This window comes from Grus americana, chromosome 4, assembly GCF_028858705.1.
Source record: "Grus americana isolate bGruAme1 chromosome 4, bGruAme1.mat, whole genome shotgun sequence".
Lineage (NCBI taxonomy): Eukaryota > Metazoa > Chordata > Aves > Gruiformes > Gruidae > Grus > Grus americana.
Genome location: NC_072855.1, coordinates 28,644,131 through 28,661,809, shown reverse-complemented (window position 1 = coordinate 28,661,809; position 17,679 = coordinate 28,644,131). Strand labels below are relative to the sequence as shown.

Sequence of the window (17,679 nt, the reverse complement as noted above, 5' to 3'; positions counted from 1 at the left end):
CCCCCCCCCAAATGGATCAATAACATGATAACATGCATCAGAAGAGCACTTCTGATAACAAATTGAAAACTGTTAGTTGTACCTTTTTTCCTAGTCCTTGGCATTGATTTCACAGCAGATGGAAGTTCTCTTGGCCTCAACCCTGGATGTGGTTTATTTAAATAAATCCCACTATATGGTGCAGTAGAAAAGAAAAATTAATATACCTTCTTAATATCTTAATTTCTTATTTATTTATCTGTAGTAGTGTGTATCTTTAGAGCTCCTATGTGTTTTTCTGTGTTGACAAAAACATCCTTGGACTACTAACACCTTTAGAAAAGCTGAGCAAATTTACAGTAGGAAAACCATGAAAAGGAAAAGAAAAAGAAAGAAGAAAATGTGGAACAATGACTAAATAGGGACTAAAGTAGGATATGATGCCACAAAACAGTGCTGTGCATTCAGACTTTGGAAAATGTCAGACCTAGGGTTGAGTTCCAGACTGTGCAGTTTAGACTCACCTCAAAAGATTTGTTCTTATTAGTGATTTAAGAGCCTGAGCATTCAGCTGCTTTTAAGGAAGTTGCTGATGGATTTTATCGGGATGCTCCAAGGAATAAATGATGGCTGCAATTTCCTCCTGGTCTCAGTGAGGCTAGAGCTTGCTTTTCCTTTAATAGCCTACAATTTATTTAATGGAGGTTGACATAGTTTCTGTTATGTAAAAAGTATTATATGTTTTTATCTTTGAATTTTTCCTGTCAGTGTTAACTCAAGTTTTTAAAGTAAGCTAAAAAATTTAAAAGTGTCTACAGCTCTCAAGTTTCATTAGAAATGGGAAAAGAAGAAATTAGTAATATAAGAATAAAAGTATTACATGTCTTGAAAAAACAAGCACTATAAATTTAATGAGTTAAGATCACCTTTAAAAGAAAGCCTGTCTGTTAAATGATACAGGGTTTATAGGCAGAGGATATCTTTTATTAGGATACTTGGGAAGAGTTGGGAAGAGGGGGTGTAGGTCAAATAAGACCTTCTTGAATTACACATCAGATAGCAAAACTGAAGGAGGACTTATTTGCCTGAAAGCTTGTCTGATAAAAGATGCTGTGTTTCCTGCAGTCCTTGCCCCTCTCAAATTCTTAAGTCACCTCATAGAATCATAGAATAATTTGGGTTGGAAGGGACCTTTAAAAGTCCAACACCCCTGCAATGACCAGGGACATCTTCAGCTAGATCAGGTTGCTCAGAGCCTCATCCAACCTGACCTTGAATGTTGCTAGGGATGGGGCATCTACCACTGGGCAACCTGTTCCAGTGTTTCACCATTGTAAAAAATTCCTTCCTTATATGTAGTTTGAATCTACCCTTTTTCAGTTTAAAACCATTACCCCTTGTCCTATCGCTACAGGCCCTTGTAAAAAGTCTGTCCCCATCTTTCTTATAAACCCCCTTTAAGTATTGAAAGGCTGCTGCTTTGCCAGCCTGAACCACCCCAACTCTCTCAGCCTTTCCTCATAGGAGAGCTGTTCCATCCCTCTGATCATTTTTGTGGCCCTCCTCTGGACCCACTCCAATGGGTCCGTGTCTTTCCCGTGCTGAGGACTCCAGAGCTGGACACAATACTCTAGGTAGGGTGTCACGAGAGCGGAATAGAGGGGCAGAATCACCTCCTTCAACCTGCTGGCCATGCTTCTTTTTATGAAGCCCAGGATATGGTTGGCTTTCTGGGCTGCAAGTGCACATTGCTGGCTCATGTCCAGCTTTTCATCCACCAGTACCTCCAAGTCCTTCTTGGCAGGGCTGCTCTCTATCCCTTCATCCCCCAGCCTGTATTGATACTGGGGGTTGCCCCAACCCACATGCAGGACCTTGCACTTGGGCTTTCTAAACGTCATGAGGTTCACATGGGCCCACTTCCTCAGCTTGTCCAGGTCCCTCTGGATGACGTCCCATCCCGCAGGCATGTCAGCCACACCACTCAGCTTGGTGTCATCTGCAAGCTTGCTGAGGGTGCACTCGATCCCACTATGTCATTGATAAAGATATTAAACAGTCCTGGTCCCAATACAGACCCCTGAGAGACACCACTTGTCACCGATCTCCATCTGGACATTGAGCCATTGAGCACTACCCTCTGGATGTGACCATCCAATCAATTCCTCATCCACCAAACAGTGCATCCATCAAAACCATATCTCTCCAATTTAGAGAGAAGGATATTGTGGGGGACAAAGTCAAAGTCCTTACAGAAGTCCAGACAGATGACATCCTTAGCTCTTCCCTTGTCCACTGATGTAGTCACTCCATCATAGAAGGCCACTAGGTTGGTCAGGCAAGATTTGCCCTTGGTGAAGCCATGCTGGCTGTCTCAAATCACCTCCCTGTCCTCCATATGCCTTGGCATAGCTTCTAGGAAGACCTGTTCCATGATCTTTCCAGGCACAGGGGTGAGGCTGACAGGTTGGTAGGTCCCAGGGTCCTCCTTTCTACCCTTTTTGAAAATGGGTGCAATGTTTCCCTTTTTCCACTCACCAGGGACTTCACCTGACTGCCATGACTTTTCAAATATCATGGAGAGTGGCTTGACTATTACATCAGCCAATTCCCTCAAGACTCTGAGATGCATCTCGTCAGGTCCCATAGACTTATGTATGTTCAGGTTCCTCAGGTGGTCACAAACCTGATCTTCTCTTACAGTGGGAGGGAGTTTGCTCCCTCAGTCCCTGTCTTGTGGTCCACCCACTTGAGGGGTGTGGGAAGAGAGGTCGCCAGTGAAGACTGAGGCAAAAAAGTTGTTGAATACCTCAGTCTTCTCCTTGTCCATTGTTAACAGTTTGTCAGTTGTATTCAGGGGGTGGAGGGGTACACTTTCTTCGACCTTCCTTTTCTGGCTGGCACACCTGTAGAAGCCACTAGGCTTCTCTTTGCGTCTCTTGCCAAGTTCAGCTCCAGCTGCACCTTGGCCTTCCTGACTCCATCTTTACACAACCAGGCAGTGTCCTTATACTCTTGCCAGGATACCTGTCCCTGCTTCCGCTGCCTGTGCGTTTCCTTCTTGCCCTTTAGTTTGACCAGCAGGTCTCGACACAGCCATGCCAGTCTCTTGCTGTCCTTTCCTGATTTCTTATACCTGGGGATCGAGAGCTCTTGTGCTCTATGGAAAGCGTCCTTAAAGACCTGCCAGCTCTGTTCTGCTCCCTTGTCCCTGAGAGCAGTTTCCCAGGGGGTTCTCTTGACTAACTCCTTGAACAGCTGGAAGTTTGCTTTCCTAAAATTCAGGGTCCTAACTTTACTCTTTGCCAGTCCCATATCCCTCAGGACTATGAACTCCACCATTGCATAATTACTGCAGCCCAGGCTGCCTCCAGTCGTGATGTCACTGATGAGCTTACTTGTGTTGGTGACCATCAGGTCCAGTATCACATCCCTTCTGTCTATTACCTGGCTTAAGGAGTTATCCTCAATGCTCTCCAGTAGTCTCTTCGATTGCCTACAGCTTGCTGTGCTACTTTTCTAGCAGATGTCAGGGTGGTTGAAGTCTCCGAGAAGGATGAGTGCCTGTGAGCGCAATGTCTCCTATAGCTCAAGTAATAAGACTTTGTTAATAGGCTCTTCTTGATTTGGCTGCCTGTAGTAGACACCAACCACAAGGTTCCCTTTGTTGCCTTGGTCTCTAATTCTTACCCATAAGCTTTCAGCCTGTTCTTGGCTGTTCTTCAAAGACAGCTCTTCACAGTCTATCCATTTCTTGACATAGAGGGCAACCCCTTTGTCCCGCCTTTCTCATGTGTCCCTTCTGAACAGCCTGTAGCCATTGATAGCTGCACTCACGTCATGGGATTCATCCCACCAACTTTCAGTAAAGGCAACTATGTCGCCACTTTCTAGCCGCATGGTGGCTTACAGCTCCTCCTGTTTGTTGCTCATGCTGTGTGTGTTGCTGTAGTGGCACTTCAGCTGGGCTGTCAGCCATGTCGCCTTCTTAAAGGAACACACCTCAAGTTCTGCAACTTGAACCTTTGGAAGTCACTTTGCTGGGAAATTAAAACAATCATAGAATCATAGAATGTTTTGGATTGGAAGGGACCTTAAAGACCTTCTAGTTCCAACCTCTCTGCCATGAGCAGGGTCACCCTCCACTAGACCAGGTTGCCCAAACTCCCATCCAACCTGATCTTAAACACTTCCAGGGATGGGGCATCCACAGCTTCTCTGGGCAACCTGTTACAGTGTCTCACCACCCTCACAGTGCAGAATTTTTTCCTCATATCTAATCTAAATCTACGCTCTTTTAGTTTAAAGAGATTACCCCTTGTCCTATCGCTACGTGCCCTTGTCAACAGTCCCTCTCCAGCTTTGCTGTAGGCCACCTTTAGGTACTGGAAGGCTGCAATAAGACCTCCCCGAACCCTTCTGTTCTCCAAACTGAACAACCCCAACTATCTTAGCCTGTCCTTGTAGGAGAGGTGCTCCAGCTGATCATCAGAATAGGAATTTGTATTTAATTTTATGAAAACTGGGCTTGTCCCATCATTGACAAAATTTAAGCGGAGCCTTTCAGAAATGGCAGCTGCAAGGTGCTCATCTTATTCTAAGGGAAGTAACTAGCTACCCTATACTATGTATTATTGCCAATGTCTTGAAGAAAATGTATGTTAAGACTGTTACATTTTCATCAAGTGAATCTTATTTCCTTGCAAGTAAGTTTGTATTCTTTTTGTTTACCCTGTTTCTGTGGGCCTGAGAGCTGCCATACCCTGAAGGACACTGCTGCAGCTACAGAGGTATGACTGTAAACAGGAATAGGGTTATGGATGGAAATTAAACAGTAAACTTATCCAGAGGACACAACATAGAAAAAGACAGCTTTGTTTCATTTGCATGAGGAGCAATGGAAGCACAGAAACTGTCAGAGTTACAAACTGATCAATAAAGATAAAGGTTGCCAGAGTACTTCACGCTGTTGCATACTCAAAGCAAGTCATGTTTAGAATTTTACTCTCAGCTGGCTATTGTTCTGCTTATATGAAACTATAACTTCAATATTTTCATTTAGTTTGGGGTTTTTGGTGTTTACTGTTTGATGCCTTTTGTTCTTTTAAAGCTAAATTAACTATTACAAAGCTCATGCCTCAGCCATATTATTTTACTGTATGCCCTGAAGCATTGTCCTTCGCATAGTGCTGTAAATTCTGTTTAAAATTTTCTAAGATAATGTGAGACTTGTAGAAAGCATGAATACTTCTGTGGGGAAAGAGGAAGAAGTGATTCACGTTCAAGTTCTGGAGTTGAGGTTGGTAAAGTCTTGAGAAACTTAGAGCACTCACTGAGGAGGTGGAACACCTGGCTGCCATTGATCTGAAGGGATAGAAACCCCACTGCGCCTTGTGGGAGAGTGCCGCACCTTTCAGTGTGTAATATACTTAGAAGGACACCCTTCTTTCAAAGTGGGACCACTGTACAATCATCAACATGAGAGTCAGATGCAAAGAGGAGAGAAACAAGTGGTAACATGAATCTGTTGTTTAGCAGTTGAGCATCTCAGCTGAGGGGAGAGACTTGTGTTCCAGTCCCAGGTCTTGGAGCTCTTTCTGTGTGTTATCCAGGAAAGAGCTCATTTAAAATGCCCCCGTATCCCAGTAAGAAAGGGCACAAAGAACATCCTTGGTTCCAGTAGAATAGCTTCAACAGGAAGGAGGGATTTTCCACTCAGCTGTTCTATATCCTGGTATTCTCCCTGGAAAAGCCAGATGTGAAGGAAAAGCCTAGAGGAAGGCAGTGAAACTAGGTCACCCACTTCCAAATTGAGTTTGTAATCAAAAGTTGTTACTAATAGGAGCAGACACTGACAACCCTATTTTCTCTTCTCCCTTCTTTCCTAACTACAACATAGATTCCATGTTTTTATTGATATGATTCAAGCATTTTAGATATTCTCAGAGAATATCTATCAGGGCTTTACTGAAGGCCTCAGCCATGGAAAGAAAGGCTAAATCCACTTAGGGCTGACAGTGCTAAGAATTCCTTGATGAGACGGCATCAAGCCAAATTCTGAGCTCAAAACTGCGTAAAGCATAAAGCTCATTTGAAACCATTTTAAGATCAAAGGCAGGCTCAGAAGCAGTGTCTGGAGATCTTGACTTTGCTGTTAGAAGCTTCAGCTCCACCTAATAACCACATCAGGTGCTCAAGACTGTCCTAGTAATCTAGCTGATGAAACCTACAATCTTTCTCAAGAACTTTATGTATATAAATTAATTAAACATTTTGGTCCACATGTGTAATCTGAGCACTTTCTCCTTGTGGTATTGATCTTTTTTGATCAACAGCAATTGGTAGGAACAGAATAAAAATGTCTAAAAATTGCTTTTGATTTTCTTGTTCTTCCATATTAGATTCTAATAAACTGGTACGCATCGAGTATTAATACAGACCTGTAAATTGTAGGGTACCTTTAGCTAATCTTGTTTTAGTCAATACATTCCAGCATTCATAATTTATATGAATGTTCCAATGTCATGTTAACGTTTTACAAAAATTTGTTTTGTAGACTGCAGTGATGATACATTTCGTTGCAACACGGGAAAATGCCTAAATTATACCTTTGTTTGTGATGGATATGATGACTGTGGAGACCTTAGTGATGAACAAAACTGTGGTAAATGAAAGTTTTATGCTTTTCTAAAGTCTTTAAGATAGCAGTATTGCCTAACTCAGCAATCTTTTTCCTTAAATGACTAAAAGAGTAATATAACCTGCTGTTATTCTTTTTGGGTAAAGTAAAAACAGCTAACAAATTCTACATACAATTTGAAAAGGTTTAAAGGAGATTTCTGGTTAATCCAAATTTTGAAGGTAGTGGTATTTTGAAGAAATATTCTGATTTGCAATTTATTTTAAACTAATTCAAGATGTTATGGTTGCTTTCTTGCTAACTTGGCTGAATTTAACTGAGATTAAAACAAACTATAAGAGGCTACACACTGGTGATGCCAACTGTTTTATAGCTGAACTGTTTTTACATAAGCTTCATAGTGATCTTGTATGTTTTGATGATCAAATTCTGTTTCTTTCAAATTCTATTTTCAATCAACTATGTGTGTTTTGCCTCCTTATGTTTGTCTTTCTACCTTAACTTTCGTAGGAAAAAAAGAAGTTTTGCCATAAAAACCAATAATCTTCACATGCAAATATTGGAAAATATTGACAGCCTTATTTTTTCTAACTTTTGCTCCTGGTACTACACCTGAAGAAAAATTAAGTGCTCTAAAATAATTCTTTAAAATTTAAAATATTATTTCTTACTTTTTTCTTTTGCTTTTCTAAGGAAAAGCACAGAGAATTTCAAAGCTAAAAATCAGGGCACATTTTTTTCCAAGATTTGTTTTATGTTTCCTTTCCAAATAAAACATACTCTAAGATCTTTCACTACTTTTTGACTGTTTTGGTTGTTTTGTGGCATTTTTCATAAACTGTCTTTGGTTAAAGACTTTTCTAAACATTAATCTGACTCCTACCATTCCAATCTTGAGATAGTTTTTTCTATATAAAATTTAAGATCTAACTTTTTGTACAGGCTATAAATGGGTCTCGTAGCAGATTTGCCGGACTGTGTCTATGCTCCCTATTCATTTTGGTGTAAACTCAGACAGCTCAATAGAATGCTTTTCTTTATTTGTGGACGCATTCGAGTAGAAAGAACAATATGAAGATGAGAGTAGTTTCTTTGTAAATAATTCTTCTGGAAAATTCTGAGTGAATGCAAAAAATATAGTTTCTGATTAAGTGCCAAATATGGCAGTTGAGAAACTTTTTTCTCCCCCTGCTTCTTATTAAAAAGATAAATGATTTTCTCTGATGGCAACTGAAAATGTTCACTAACTGAAAATCATTCCATGAAATGAGAAGTCAGAAGATCTTTTAATCTGCTTAACAAATTTTAGAAACTTGTTTATTTGCAAATGGAAACAACTGTGCACTTGACAGAAGGAATGACTGCATCAGTCTCTATATAGGCAATAGAATTCAGAACACATGTAACTACCATCTACAAAAAAATCTGCAGGTGCAGAAAGTTTCTTATTGTAATGTACTAATGCAAAAAGGCTTATTAGCAAGAATGATTAGTTTCTAGGCATAGAACAATTGATTAATAATGTAAATTATACAAATGGTAACTTATAATCCTTTTTTTTGTCCTCAAATTTGTATTTTATTCAGATTGTAATCCAGTGACACATCATCAGTGTGGAGATGGGAGATGTATAACAGCTGATTGGGTATGTGATGGTGACCATGACTGTATAGACAAATCAGATGAGATCAATTGCTGTAAGTTTCTTTAATCTCTAAATTAGTTTTTTCTTTCTTTAAAAATAAAAAACAAAATGTAAGATAAGTAGTATACTTACTTATTACTTGTAAGGCCAAACTATAAGCTTATTGGATTCCAGAAGTTTGCACTTGACAAATGTACCTCTGGTAGTCAGCTGCAGCAAATTGAACATTTGTTGCCATCGTTGAGAAGTACCAGCATTGCCTTGTGTTTCAGCTTCTTGTTAATTACAGAATTACCTTTTTGTTAATTGTAATGTTCCCATTAAAAAGTAATGAATGAATGTGTATAACCTCTTAAACTGTAGGCATTCTGAGTTTGTGACAGTTTTCTGATGTGTCTGTATGGGACCTATCACACCTTGTCCGAGGTTGGACTTCTGTCTGCTCCAGTATATCTGCAAAACAACTATACTAGAATATTACTGAGGTTGCAAAATCAACTCTTGGGGGACTAGCACATGTTTTAATGTGATTAAAGTTCTCATAAGACATATGCTTATGCTGCTTACCTGACATATATTGTTTCAGTACCTGTAGTTAAAGATCAGCACAGCTGTGGGCTACTGAAAATATAGCCTACATATAATGAAAAATGCCTAGTGACCTTCAGTGCTAAGCAGTGTTATCAGCTCCTCCTAAAATAACGTCAAGATGGTGTTCAAAAATAAATAAGACCTTCATTAACCTAAGCTGATCAGAATATCATATTTTTTTTCTCTCTAGCATGTCATAGTCAGGGTCTGGTGGAATGCAGAAATGGGCAGTGCATTCCTAGTGCATTCCAGTGCGATGGAGATAATGACTGTAAAGATGGAAGTGATGAAGAAAACTGCAGTGAAAGTAAGGATATCCATCATTTTACTTTTCTTACTGAGCCTGCCATTGACTGCTTTGTTCTGAAATGCCTTTAGCTAAAGCTGTTGGACAAATTTACTTTCTTTGCCTTTCAAATAACACTTGCTAAGGCTGGTTGGTGTCTGCTTTCTACACAGGAAGCTGTAAGCAGAGATTTATTAGTCCTTAACAATATAAAAAGTTAAAGAAACTGAGGTGACATTTAGCATAGTATTTGGATATCTGACATGATCAGCTGTTACTTGAAGTAAATGAATACATGTTCACATTGTCTGCAGCAATTAGAAGCTACTATCACAGAAATTGGTGTTGTATGAGGAGAAACTTTCTCATGAAAATCCTTTTTTTATCAGAACTTGGGAGTCAGAGGAAGGATGTTTTCATAAGTAAACTAATGGTTTAGTGTGACTAAGGGAAAATATATAAGAATGTAAGTTTTCACAGCTACTTATTAGCTGTCTCATGATGGACTGTATGAAAGAAAAGGAAACCAGGCAGTTTCTTGACCCCGGAACATGGTTTCCCAAAGACTTGTGTCCTGTGGTACATTTTGGCACTTAGAAAGAGAGATTGTCACGTTATGATAGTTTCAGCATCTGAAGGCATTTTTCACATGTGATTCTTTTCTTTCTGGTAAGGTATAGGTTCAGATTGCAGCCTTTCCTTCAATGGGAGAATTATTAATGTCTTCCTATTATGAATCTTATTTTTAAGAAATTAAAGGAATTTATTTAGAAAACTCTAGTGCTATCAGATGTAGTGGTACTAGAACAACTTATTCAAAAGTTATTAGAGTAGAACAGACCTGTTATCATAAGATAAATACATAGTGTGATTATATAAGCCTCATTCCTTTAGGAAACCAGTCTAGAAGAAATCCTTTCATAAGTGTGTCTCCTCAGTCCCTTCTGTTCATATTAAGTTCTTGGGATCTTCCTACTCCAATTTAAACATCTCCATTTCAAAAAAATAACTGAGAATTTGAAACACAGAAATCACCATTATTCTTCTTCACAATTGATGTTGACATTGCAAACAGACCTTGCATGAAATTTCTTCCAGTTCTGACTGTGGCGATCTAAAAACCAAGGACCAAGTTTTATCCTTGGTTCTGACTGTGCAGTCTCACAAAATGCTCAGTTTTTATTCTTCATCTTTACTGATGCCCAGCCTCAGTCTTGTTCTATGAATTCCATGATCCTCTATTTCTCTTGCTGATAATGAAACTATCATTTTAAATATAAAAGAGATGAGGCAGGAGAATGGGGTAAATTGAAAAGTACAATACTATTTAGAGCATTGTATAAGCAACCATTTAACCTTTTAAAATTCACCCAACTTAAGCCTCTTAAATTTGTTTATTGCTAGTAAAAGAGAACTTCACTGAAAATGTCGATACATGATCTGGGCTAGAAGTCAGTGATGGGTTTGTTTTCACTGCTTTTTGCCTCTGTGAATGTGGAAGAAATGGTTAATTTATTTATTTATTTTTGTAAAATGAACAGATACAGATTCAAGGATACTAAATGCCGAGGAGTAGGATGGGATCATAATTACGTAGTCAATGATCTCACTATATGCTAAAAGATTTTCCGCTTAGCATTAAACTGCAAAGCTTTTAAATACAAAGGTTTTCCTTGTTCTTCTTATTCATTCTTCAGTGTGCAAAAAACTCTGTCTAATATTTTGCAATGTTTTGTAGAGCAAAATTCTTCATTAATGCAACCATATCTTGTCTGTCCTAAATTTGCATGAGAATATGTAGGCAGAATTTGGACTTCATTTGGATTACTCCTCTTTAGTTCCTTGCAAAGGCCATGTAAAAGCAAGGCAGAATTCTTTCTTAAGTATGTTGTTGATTTCAGAAACTGAAGAAAATGTAATGAGACATACACTTAATACAAAGACTTCTCTGCTTTACAAATCAAACAATTTGGATATGCCTAGCAGAGGCAGTGAAGTTTGAGCGGAAGTGATCTGGAATATTGGTTTGTTACAACCCAGTAAATATGGGAAATCAGCATAGAAATTTGAGGTCAAGATATAGTGACTTGCCCCTTGCCTATATAAAGATACAGGGACCTTGTGTAATAGTACAAGTATATATATTAACGGATTACACATGACCCTTGCTTCATCTATATCTGAATGAGAAAAATGGTCTCCTTCCCTACATACCTTAAGGAAATTTAAGATATGGCATCTATGAACTTTATGGCTGTCATTCATTTTGTGACAATAGAAAGCTAATATAGATTTACTCACAGCTTGTTCTGTGATCCCTTCAAAAGACAGGGTAGAGTGTGTTTATGGAAATTCAGCATTGACTGTGTTAGGATCAAAGGAATCTGCACTGTAGCACAGGGATTTTTAAAGAGCTGAGAAACTCTTCCACTATGAGATAAGAGGGAGTTGGAGCAAACTTTAAAAATTAATTTAAATGTAAAGATTTGTGATAGCTTTAGAAGCCAAAAGGTTTTCCCTACCTTTCAAGTTTCATTTAGCAATCAGATGCACCTGTAAAATAAGACAGTCAATTGCTCCAGCAAAAGAAAGTACCTCCATTGCTTCAATACATAACATGTATGAAGAGAAGTAAATCCACATAGTTGTGAATAGATATGTGTATATCATCAGTTCTTTGGGACAAGGTTGTTGTCAAGGTCATTGAAACAAGATGTTTCTTCAGCATCTTCTGTCTGCCCCATATAAGGTTGCCATGACTGGATGATTAATGTTCGTGGACAGTAGTGCAATATGAACACTAAGAAATAATTGCAACAAACAATTTTAAACAGGATGAGATGATAAAATCCAAATTGTTCAGTCTCTGTGTACAGAATAGTAAATTAAATGACTGATTTTGCAAAAGTCATATGGCAGGGAGAATTTAATGGTTTGGAAAGGAGCTGTCACCACTATGAGACAGAGAGAAGTCCAAGGATTTGTCAGAGAAAATAACTACCCAGGTACTGTGCTCAGATACTTTTTGATGAAGTGCTGGTTTTAGTTATTCTGAATTCCATCTTTAGGACATCTTTTTTGGTTTCTTTTTGTTATTGTTTGGTTTTTAATCAGCCAAAGAAGGACATTAAAGCTTCAGCTCTGACGACCTTTCTTCAGGATGGTTTTTATTGTCCACCAAAACAATCATAAAATGAGAAGCAGATCAACTGAATGGCACTGAAGAATAATTCCCAGAGGGAATTGTCTTTCAGCTAGGACCTATTGTTCCCTTTGAAATCTGATTTACATGACTTTTCATACTTTGCCAGAGGATCATGGTAAATGGCTTTCAGAGATCCATACCTCTCCTTCAGAAACTGGGATATAGGTTCTTATATTAACCATAAGGGTGAAGAAAAGTGATACCTGGGCAGTGCTGTACACTTTTCTTCCTCACAACACTTCCTTACTGCACTTGAAATGCTGTAGGGTACTTATTCAACTTTGTAAAGGAAATATTTAATTGTAATGTAAACTCTGTATTTTCTTATCACTACACTCCAGTAATTTTTATTAATCTGGTAAATAATTAGAATAGTAAATTTGTATTTTTCTCAGGTCAAACCCTCTGTCAGGAGGGAGACCAGAGATGTACTTCCTGTCCTGATCCCTGTGGAACTTCTCTCTGTGAGATGAGAAACAGCCAGACAAACTGCAGTAAGTAGGTCACATGCTTCATACTGTAACTGTTTTAGGGTGTTTTAGAGTATAATGAGGATGCAGGGTAGAACACAGTAAGTAATACTTTAATTTGCTATCTAATGCACATGTGTAATGATTAAGTATTGAAAAGGGCAAAGTTGAAACAAAAGTTTCATCATAATTCTTGCTTATTGATATACTAAGATATACTCATAACATTTGATATTGAGATATTTTCCCTTCTGTGAATTTTTGATATGTTCTTAATGGGTATTTACAGTTGCACTTTTTCTTAGCATTTACTGACATTCTGTGTTTACATAAAGTAAACAACATAGTATAAGTGTAAAGCAGAAGGTACTGGTTTATTTTCAAAATATAAGAAAACACAGTACTGTGTTTAGTAGGCTGGAGAACTTTTAGCCCTTTTATGAAAGAATAATTTTGATATTCAAACTGGCAAAACTAGTTCTTCTAACCAGTACATATTGTAAAGGATCAGGATCTTTAACACTGCATATCTTTGTTTCTATGTCCTATGCTATACCACTCTTTGCAAGCCTCCTGTACCCACTGTACACTTGCTTCTGAGTAGTGCTCTCTCACCTGTGCAATGCAGCACTGTGAACAGATACTCAAAATAAGTATATTTGGCCAAGTTTTGAAACTGGGGCAGAACTGTATTCAGAATTATTCAGAATTAATTAAAACTTGGTGTTGTGTTAATAGCCACATCAATTCAGGTCACCTTGGCACCTGGGCAGGCTTGCCTTCACTTACATATGAACGTGTAGGCATATCCTATAATTGCTTTGTGCTGAGCAGTTGTCTCTGCAAGGTATGGTTTGATATTATATGGTAGCTTGTTTTGATAATGTTATTCCATTTAGGTTCAAATGCATATGGGAAGGTCAACTAGTCCAAACTCCACAGTCATAGAATCATAGAATGGTTTGGGTTGGAAGGGACCTTAAAGATCATCTAGTTCCAACCCCCCTGCTGCGGGCAGTCTTTCTAAAGTTGTGACTGTTACCCACAAGTGTTTGTTTGAGACTGGCACCATTCATGATGGGGCCTTTAAACGCTGCTAAAGCAAAGATACTTGGGCATATATGCTTTATATGTGCTTCTGTCAGCGCTTCTCCTAACTCTTTGAAAAGGGACAATCATAATTACCACATTTAACATTAGAAGGAAGTTAGTTCACGCTTTTGATGAACTAGTCCAAACTCCTGATCAAAGTAATGACAATTAAGTCATGTGGCCCATGACCTGTTCCAGTGTTAGACCACTGTCATGGTAAAAACCTTTTTTCCATTTGTGTAACTGGAATTCTCTGTGTTACAACTTGTGTCTTTTGCCTCTCATCCTATCCCTGTGCACTTCTAAGTGGCTCTGTCTACTTTACACCTTCCCATTAGGTAATTGTTAGCAGCAGTAAGATCTCTCCTTACCCTTCCTTTTTGATGGCTGAACAAACCTTCTTTTCCCAACTTTTGCCTGTAGATCATGTGATCCAGTCCCCTAACCTGCTTGGTGGCCCTCCACTGACCTCATTCCAGTATGTTGATGTCTTTCATGAACTGCAAAAAAACTGGATACAATACTCCACATATGCACCAGTGCTGAATAAAAGGGAACAACAGCCAGTCATCTTGTCAGAGCGAGCAATCAGATTAATCAGGCATGGTTTTCCCATGACAATTCCATGCTAGCTGTTCCCAGGCACCTTTTTTTATTCATATGTGAACATGTCTTCCAGAAGGAATCTTCCTGGGGACTGAAGATAGACTGACTGCACTATAGTCCCCTGGATCCTCCTTCTTGACCTTCCTAAAGATGGATGTGATGTTTGCCTTTTTCCAGTCATCAGGTGCCAGGGTTGCCATGACCTTTTGAAGATGATATAAACTAGCTTTCCAATGACATTCCTCAGTGGAAACTGAGGCAGAAAAGACATTGAATACCTTGGTCTTTTCTATGTCCCTGGTCACTAGTTGCCCAGTGAGCAGCAGACCCACATTTTTCTTACATTTCCTTTTGCTGCCAGTATACTTACAAAAGTCCTCCTTGTCCTTTACGTTTCTCAGTAGTTTCAACTCTAGCTGAGCTTTGGCTTTTCTAACTCCATTCTTGTATAGTCAGGAAATGTTTCTACATTCCACTTCAGTGCTCTGTCCCCTCTTCTGTATATTTCTTTTTTGTGTTCGAGCTTGGCCAGGAGCTGCCTGTTCAGCCAAGGTGGCCCTATGCCACACTTACTTGACTTTGCACTGGAATGGACTCTTCCTGTGCTCTGAGGAGGCTCTCTTTTAAGACCACCTTGCTGTCCTTCAAGCAGATATCAGCATGATTAAAACTCTCACAAGTACCAAGGCCTGCAATCATGAGGCATCTTTCAGCTCTCTGAAGGGTTCATCTGTCTTCTTGTTTTGCTAAGGTGGTCTGCAGCAGTTGCCTACAATGTACATCACCTGTGTAGATCTGTCCTCTAATCCATACCCATAACCAAACTATTCAGGTGAGAAGGTGCCTTCTAAGGAGATTGGAGTAGTAGGTGTTGGGTTTTTTTACTTGCCTGTTGTGAACCAAACCATCATTCTCCCCCAATATTTAGAAAGGGTTATGAAATGGGAAAGAAGGTATCAATATAACACAAAACTAATAACAATCCACTTGATTTTTTTAAAAAAACTTTTAATAAAATTTAAATTTTAAAAATAATTTTATTTTTTTGGTTGAAATCTCAGATATCTTCATTGAACTATCTCAGTCATTTTCTCCTCTGCGTCTTGCAATTCATGGTCAGGTATTATCTCCTATGAGAGGTTATCTCCCTCCTGGTGAAAAGGAAGCAATATATCTTGGCATACATGCACTAATCAAGGAGAAATCATAAGATATCACAACAGATCAAATTACTTTGGTTGTTGACCTCATCTGCAGTTCCTGCTGATATCCTTTGGAGCTGTAGGTACCTGGCATCTCCAAAGAAAACAGTTCTTCAAGTGATCTTTTCTTGTTTTTGATGAGATTCAAAGGTCATGTTTTCCTGGTGTCTTAAGGTCAGAATACATGAGTATTCATTGAGATATAATTACTCACTACCCACTCTAGCTAGTCATGAGCTTAAATGTGTATGATAAGATTGATACTCTGTGGGCTGAAGGCTCATGGGAGTGAAGGATGTTTAGTCCCAGATCTCTCTGCCTGCAGGAGAAGCAGCAGCTTTAGCAGCCAGTGCCTCTAAGAACAGGTGCTGCTTCTCAGTTTCTCCACTTGATGATTCAGCTCTTTTATTGGAGCATTACTGACTCTGCCACAAAACTGTGGTTTACTGAGGAACAAGAGCTTCCATATTTCTATCTGTTGTTTCAAAGCTTCTAAAGCTTCAAACTGTGGTTTACCAAGGAACAAGGGCTTCCATATTTCTATCTGTTGTTTCAAAGCTTCTAAAGCTTCAATGCTTCTAAAATTTAACAGGTGTTACACTAAACCCTGTTGTAGATGTTTAAAACTGTAGCAACTTTACATTTGCTCAGGTCAAAAAAAGTCAGTATTTTGTAATTTTACTTTTAAATACTTATAACATAAACTGCTTAGTAAAGAATACATAAAACATGTCTGATATATTGTGACAGAATCAACATTGCACTTACAGCTGATGGCTGCATAGTCACCAGTCGTGCATAAGACAGGCCCTCTATTTGGCTGGCAAACAGGGCACTGGCAGCAGCCTTACCCAACAGGTAGGAAAATATGTAAATTCCCACATTGGCCTCTCATTGTTATATACTCAGGGAGCAGTTCTCTCTTAAGCAAACTACCTTTTATGAAGAGTGACTACAGTCCTGTAAGAGGCAACAGTCTTTCAAGCAGTGTGACTGCAATTCAGTCTTTCTCACAATAAGAGGGAGCTTAAAAGTGTAACTTTCTTTCTTGGACTCATCTTCCTTGTGAATAAATCAGTATGAGATTTACCGTGGTCCAAAGCAGTTTGTCCTGTGGTCCAAAATCTTTTCCTGATCAATACAGATTTTTGTATCCCATTGTATGCATGGACAGCAATTTTGGAAAACATTTGAGTGGCTAGGACTATGTTACAAAATAGTGAAAAACATTTTTTTACATGTGATATTTGAGTTCTAAAACAATGTTCTAAAGCTTTTTAGTTGAAGATATTTCCTCATCATATTATGGGCAACGGTCCGTAATACTCAACAGGAGTGACATGTAATCTGAATTAGACTTCTGGATCATCTCTTTCTCCCTTTCTGGTCCAGTGAATATTTAATTGTTTATACACAATGGAACAGCAAGAATTTGGGAGACATTTTTCTTGCATAACATTTGGAAGAACTATTGTCTTTTTTCATGTTATTTTAGCTCTTCATATTTTGACCAGAGTTATTTAATCTTTGGTAAGAGATGAGAATTCCCATGGAAAATTTCAGTTTTGACAAAGCAGTATTTTCTGGCCGAAATAACTCTTTGGTTGGAAAATTCCAAAGCATAAGCTACATTTCACAATATTGAATATGATGGATATTCTCCATGTGTGATCATGTCTGATCAGTTTAGGATGGCATTATAATGCATTTACAACATATTTAGGATAACAGAACAAATATCTGAAGGAAGAGTGTAAAGAAGAACACAGAGCCAGGCTATTTGGGTGCTCAGTGACAGGACCAGAGGCAGTGGGCACAAACTGAAACACAGAAGGTTCCCTCTCAACACAAGGAAACACTTTTTTTAATGTGAAGGTGACTGAACACAGGTTGCCCAGAGAGGTTGTGGTTCATATATAGTAAGTAGAGCAAGTTAATAATAAATGCATGAAGATATTAAACC

General features: G+C 38.7%; 1 protein-coding gene across 1 annotated transcript in view; it reads left to right on the top strand.

Annotated features, from left to right (window-relative positions):
- Positions 1-17,679, top strand: part of CORIN (corin, serine peptidase) — a 158,354-nt gene that overhangs the window by 92,653 nt on the left and 48,022 nt on the right. Inside the window, exons 7-10 of the mRNA XM_054823090.1 lie at positions 6,536-6,643; positions 8,206-8,316; positions 9,046-9,162; positions 12,742-12,840. Coding sequence (XP_054679065.1) covers positions 6,536-6,643; positions 8,206-8,316; positions 9,046-9,162; positions 12,742-12,840 — 435 coding nt within the window. The remainder of the gene's footprint in view (positions 1-6,535; positions 6,644-8,205; positions 8,317-9,045; positions 9,163-12,741; positions 12,841-17,679) is intronic.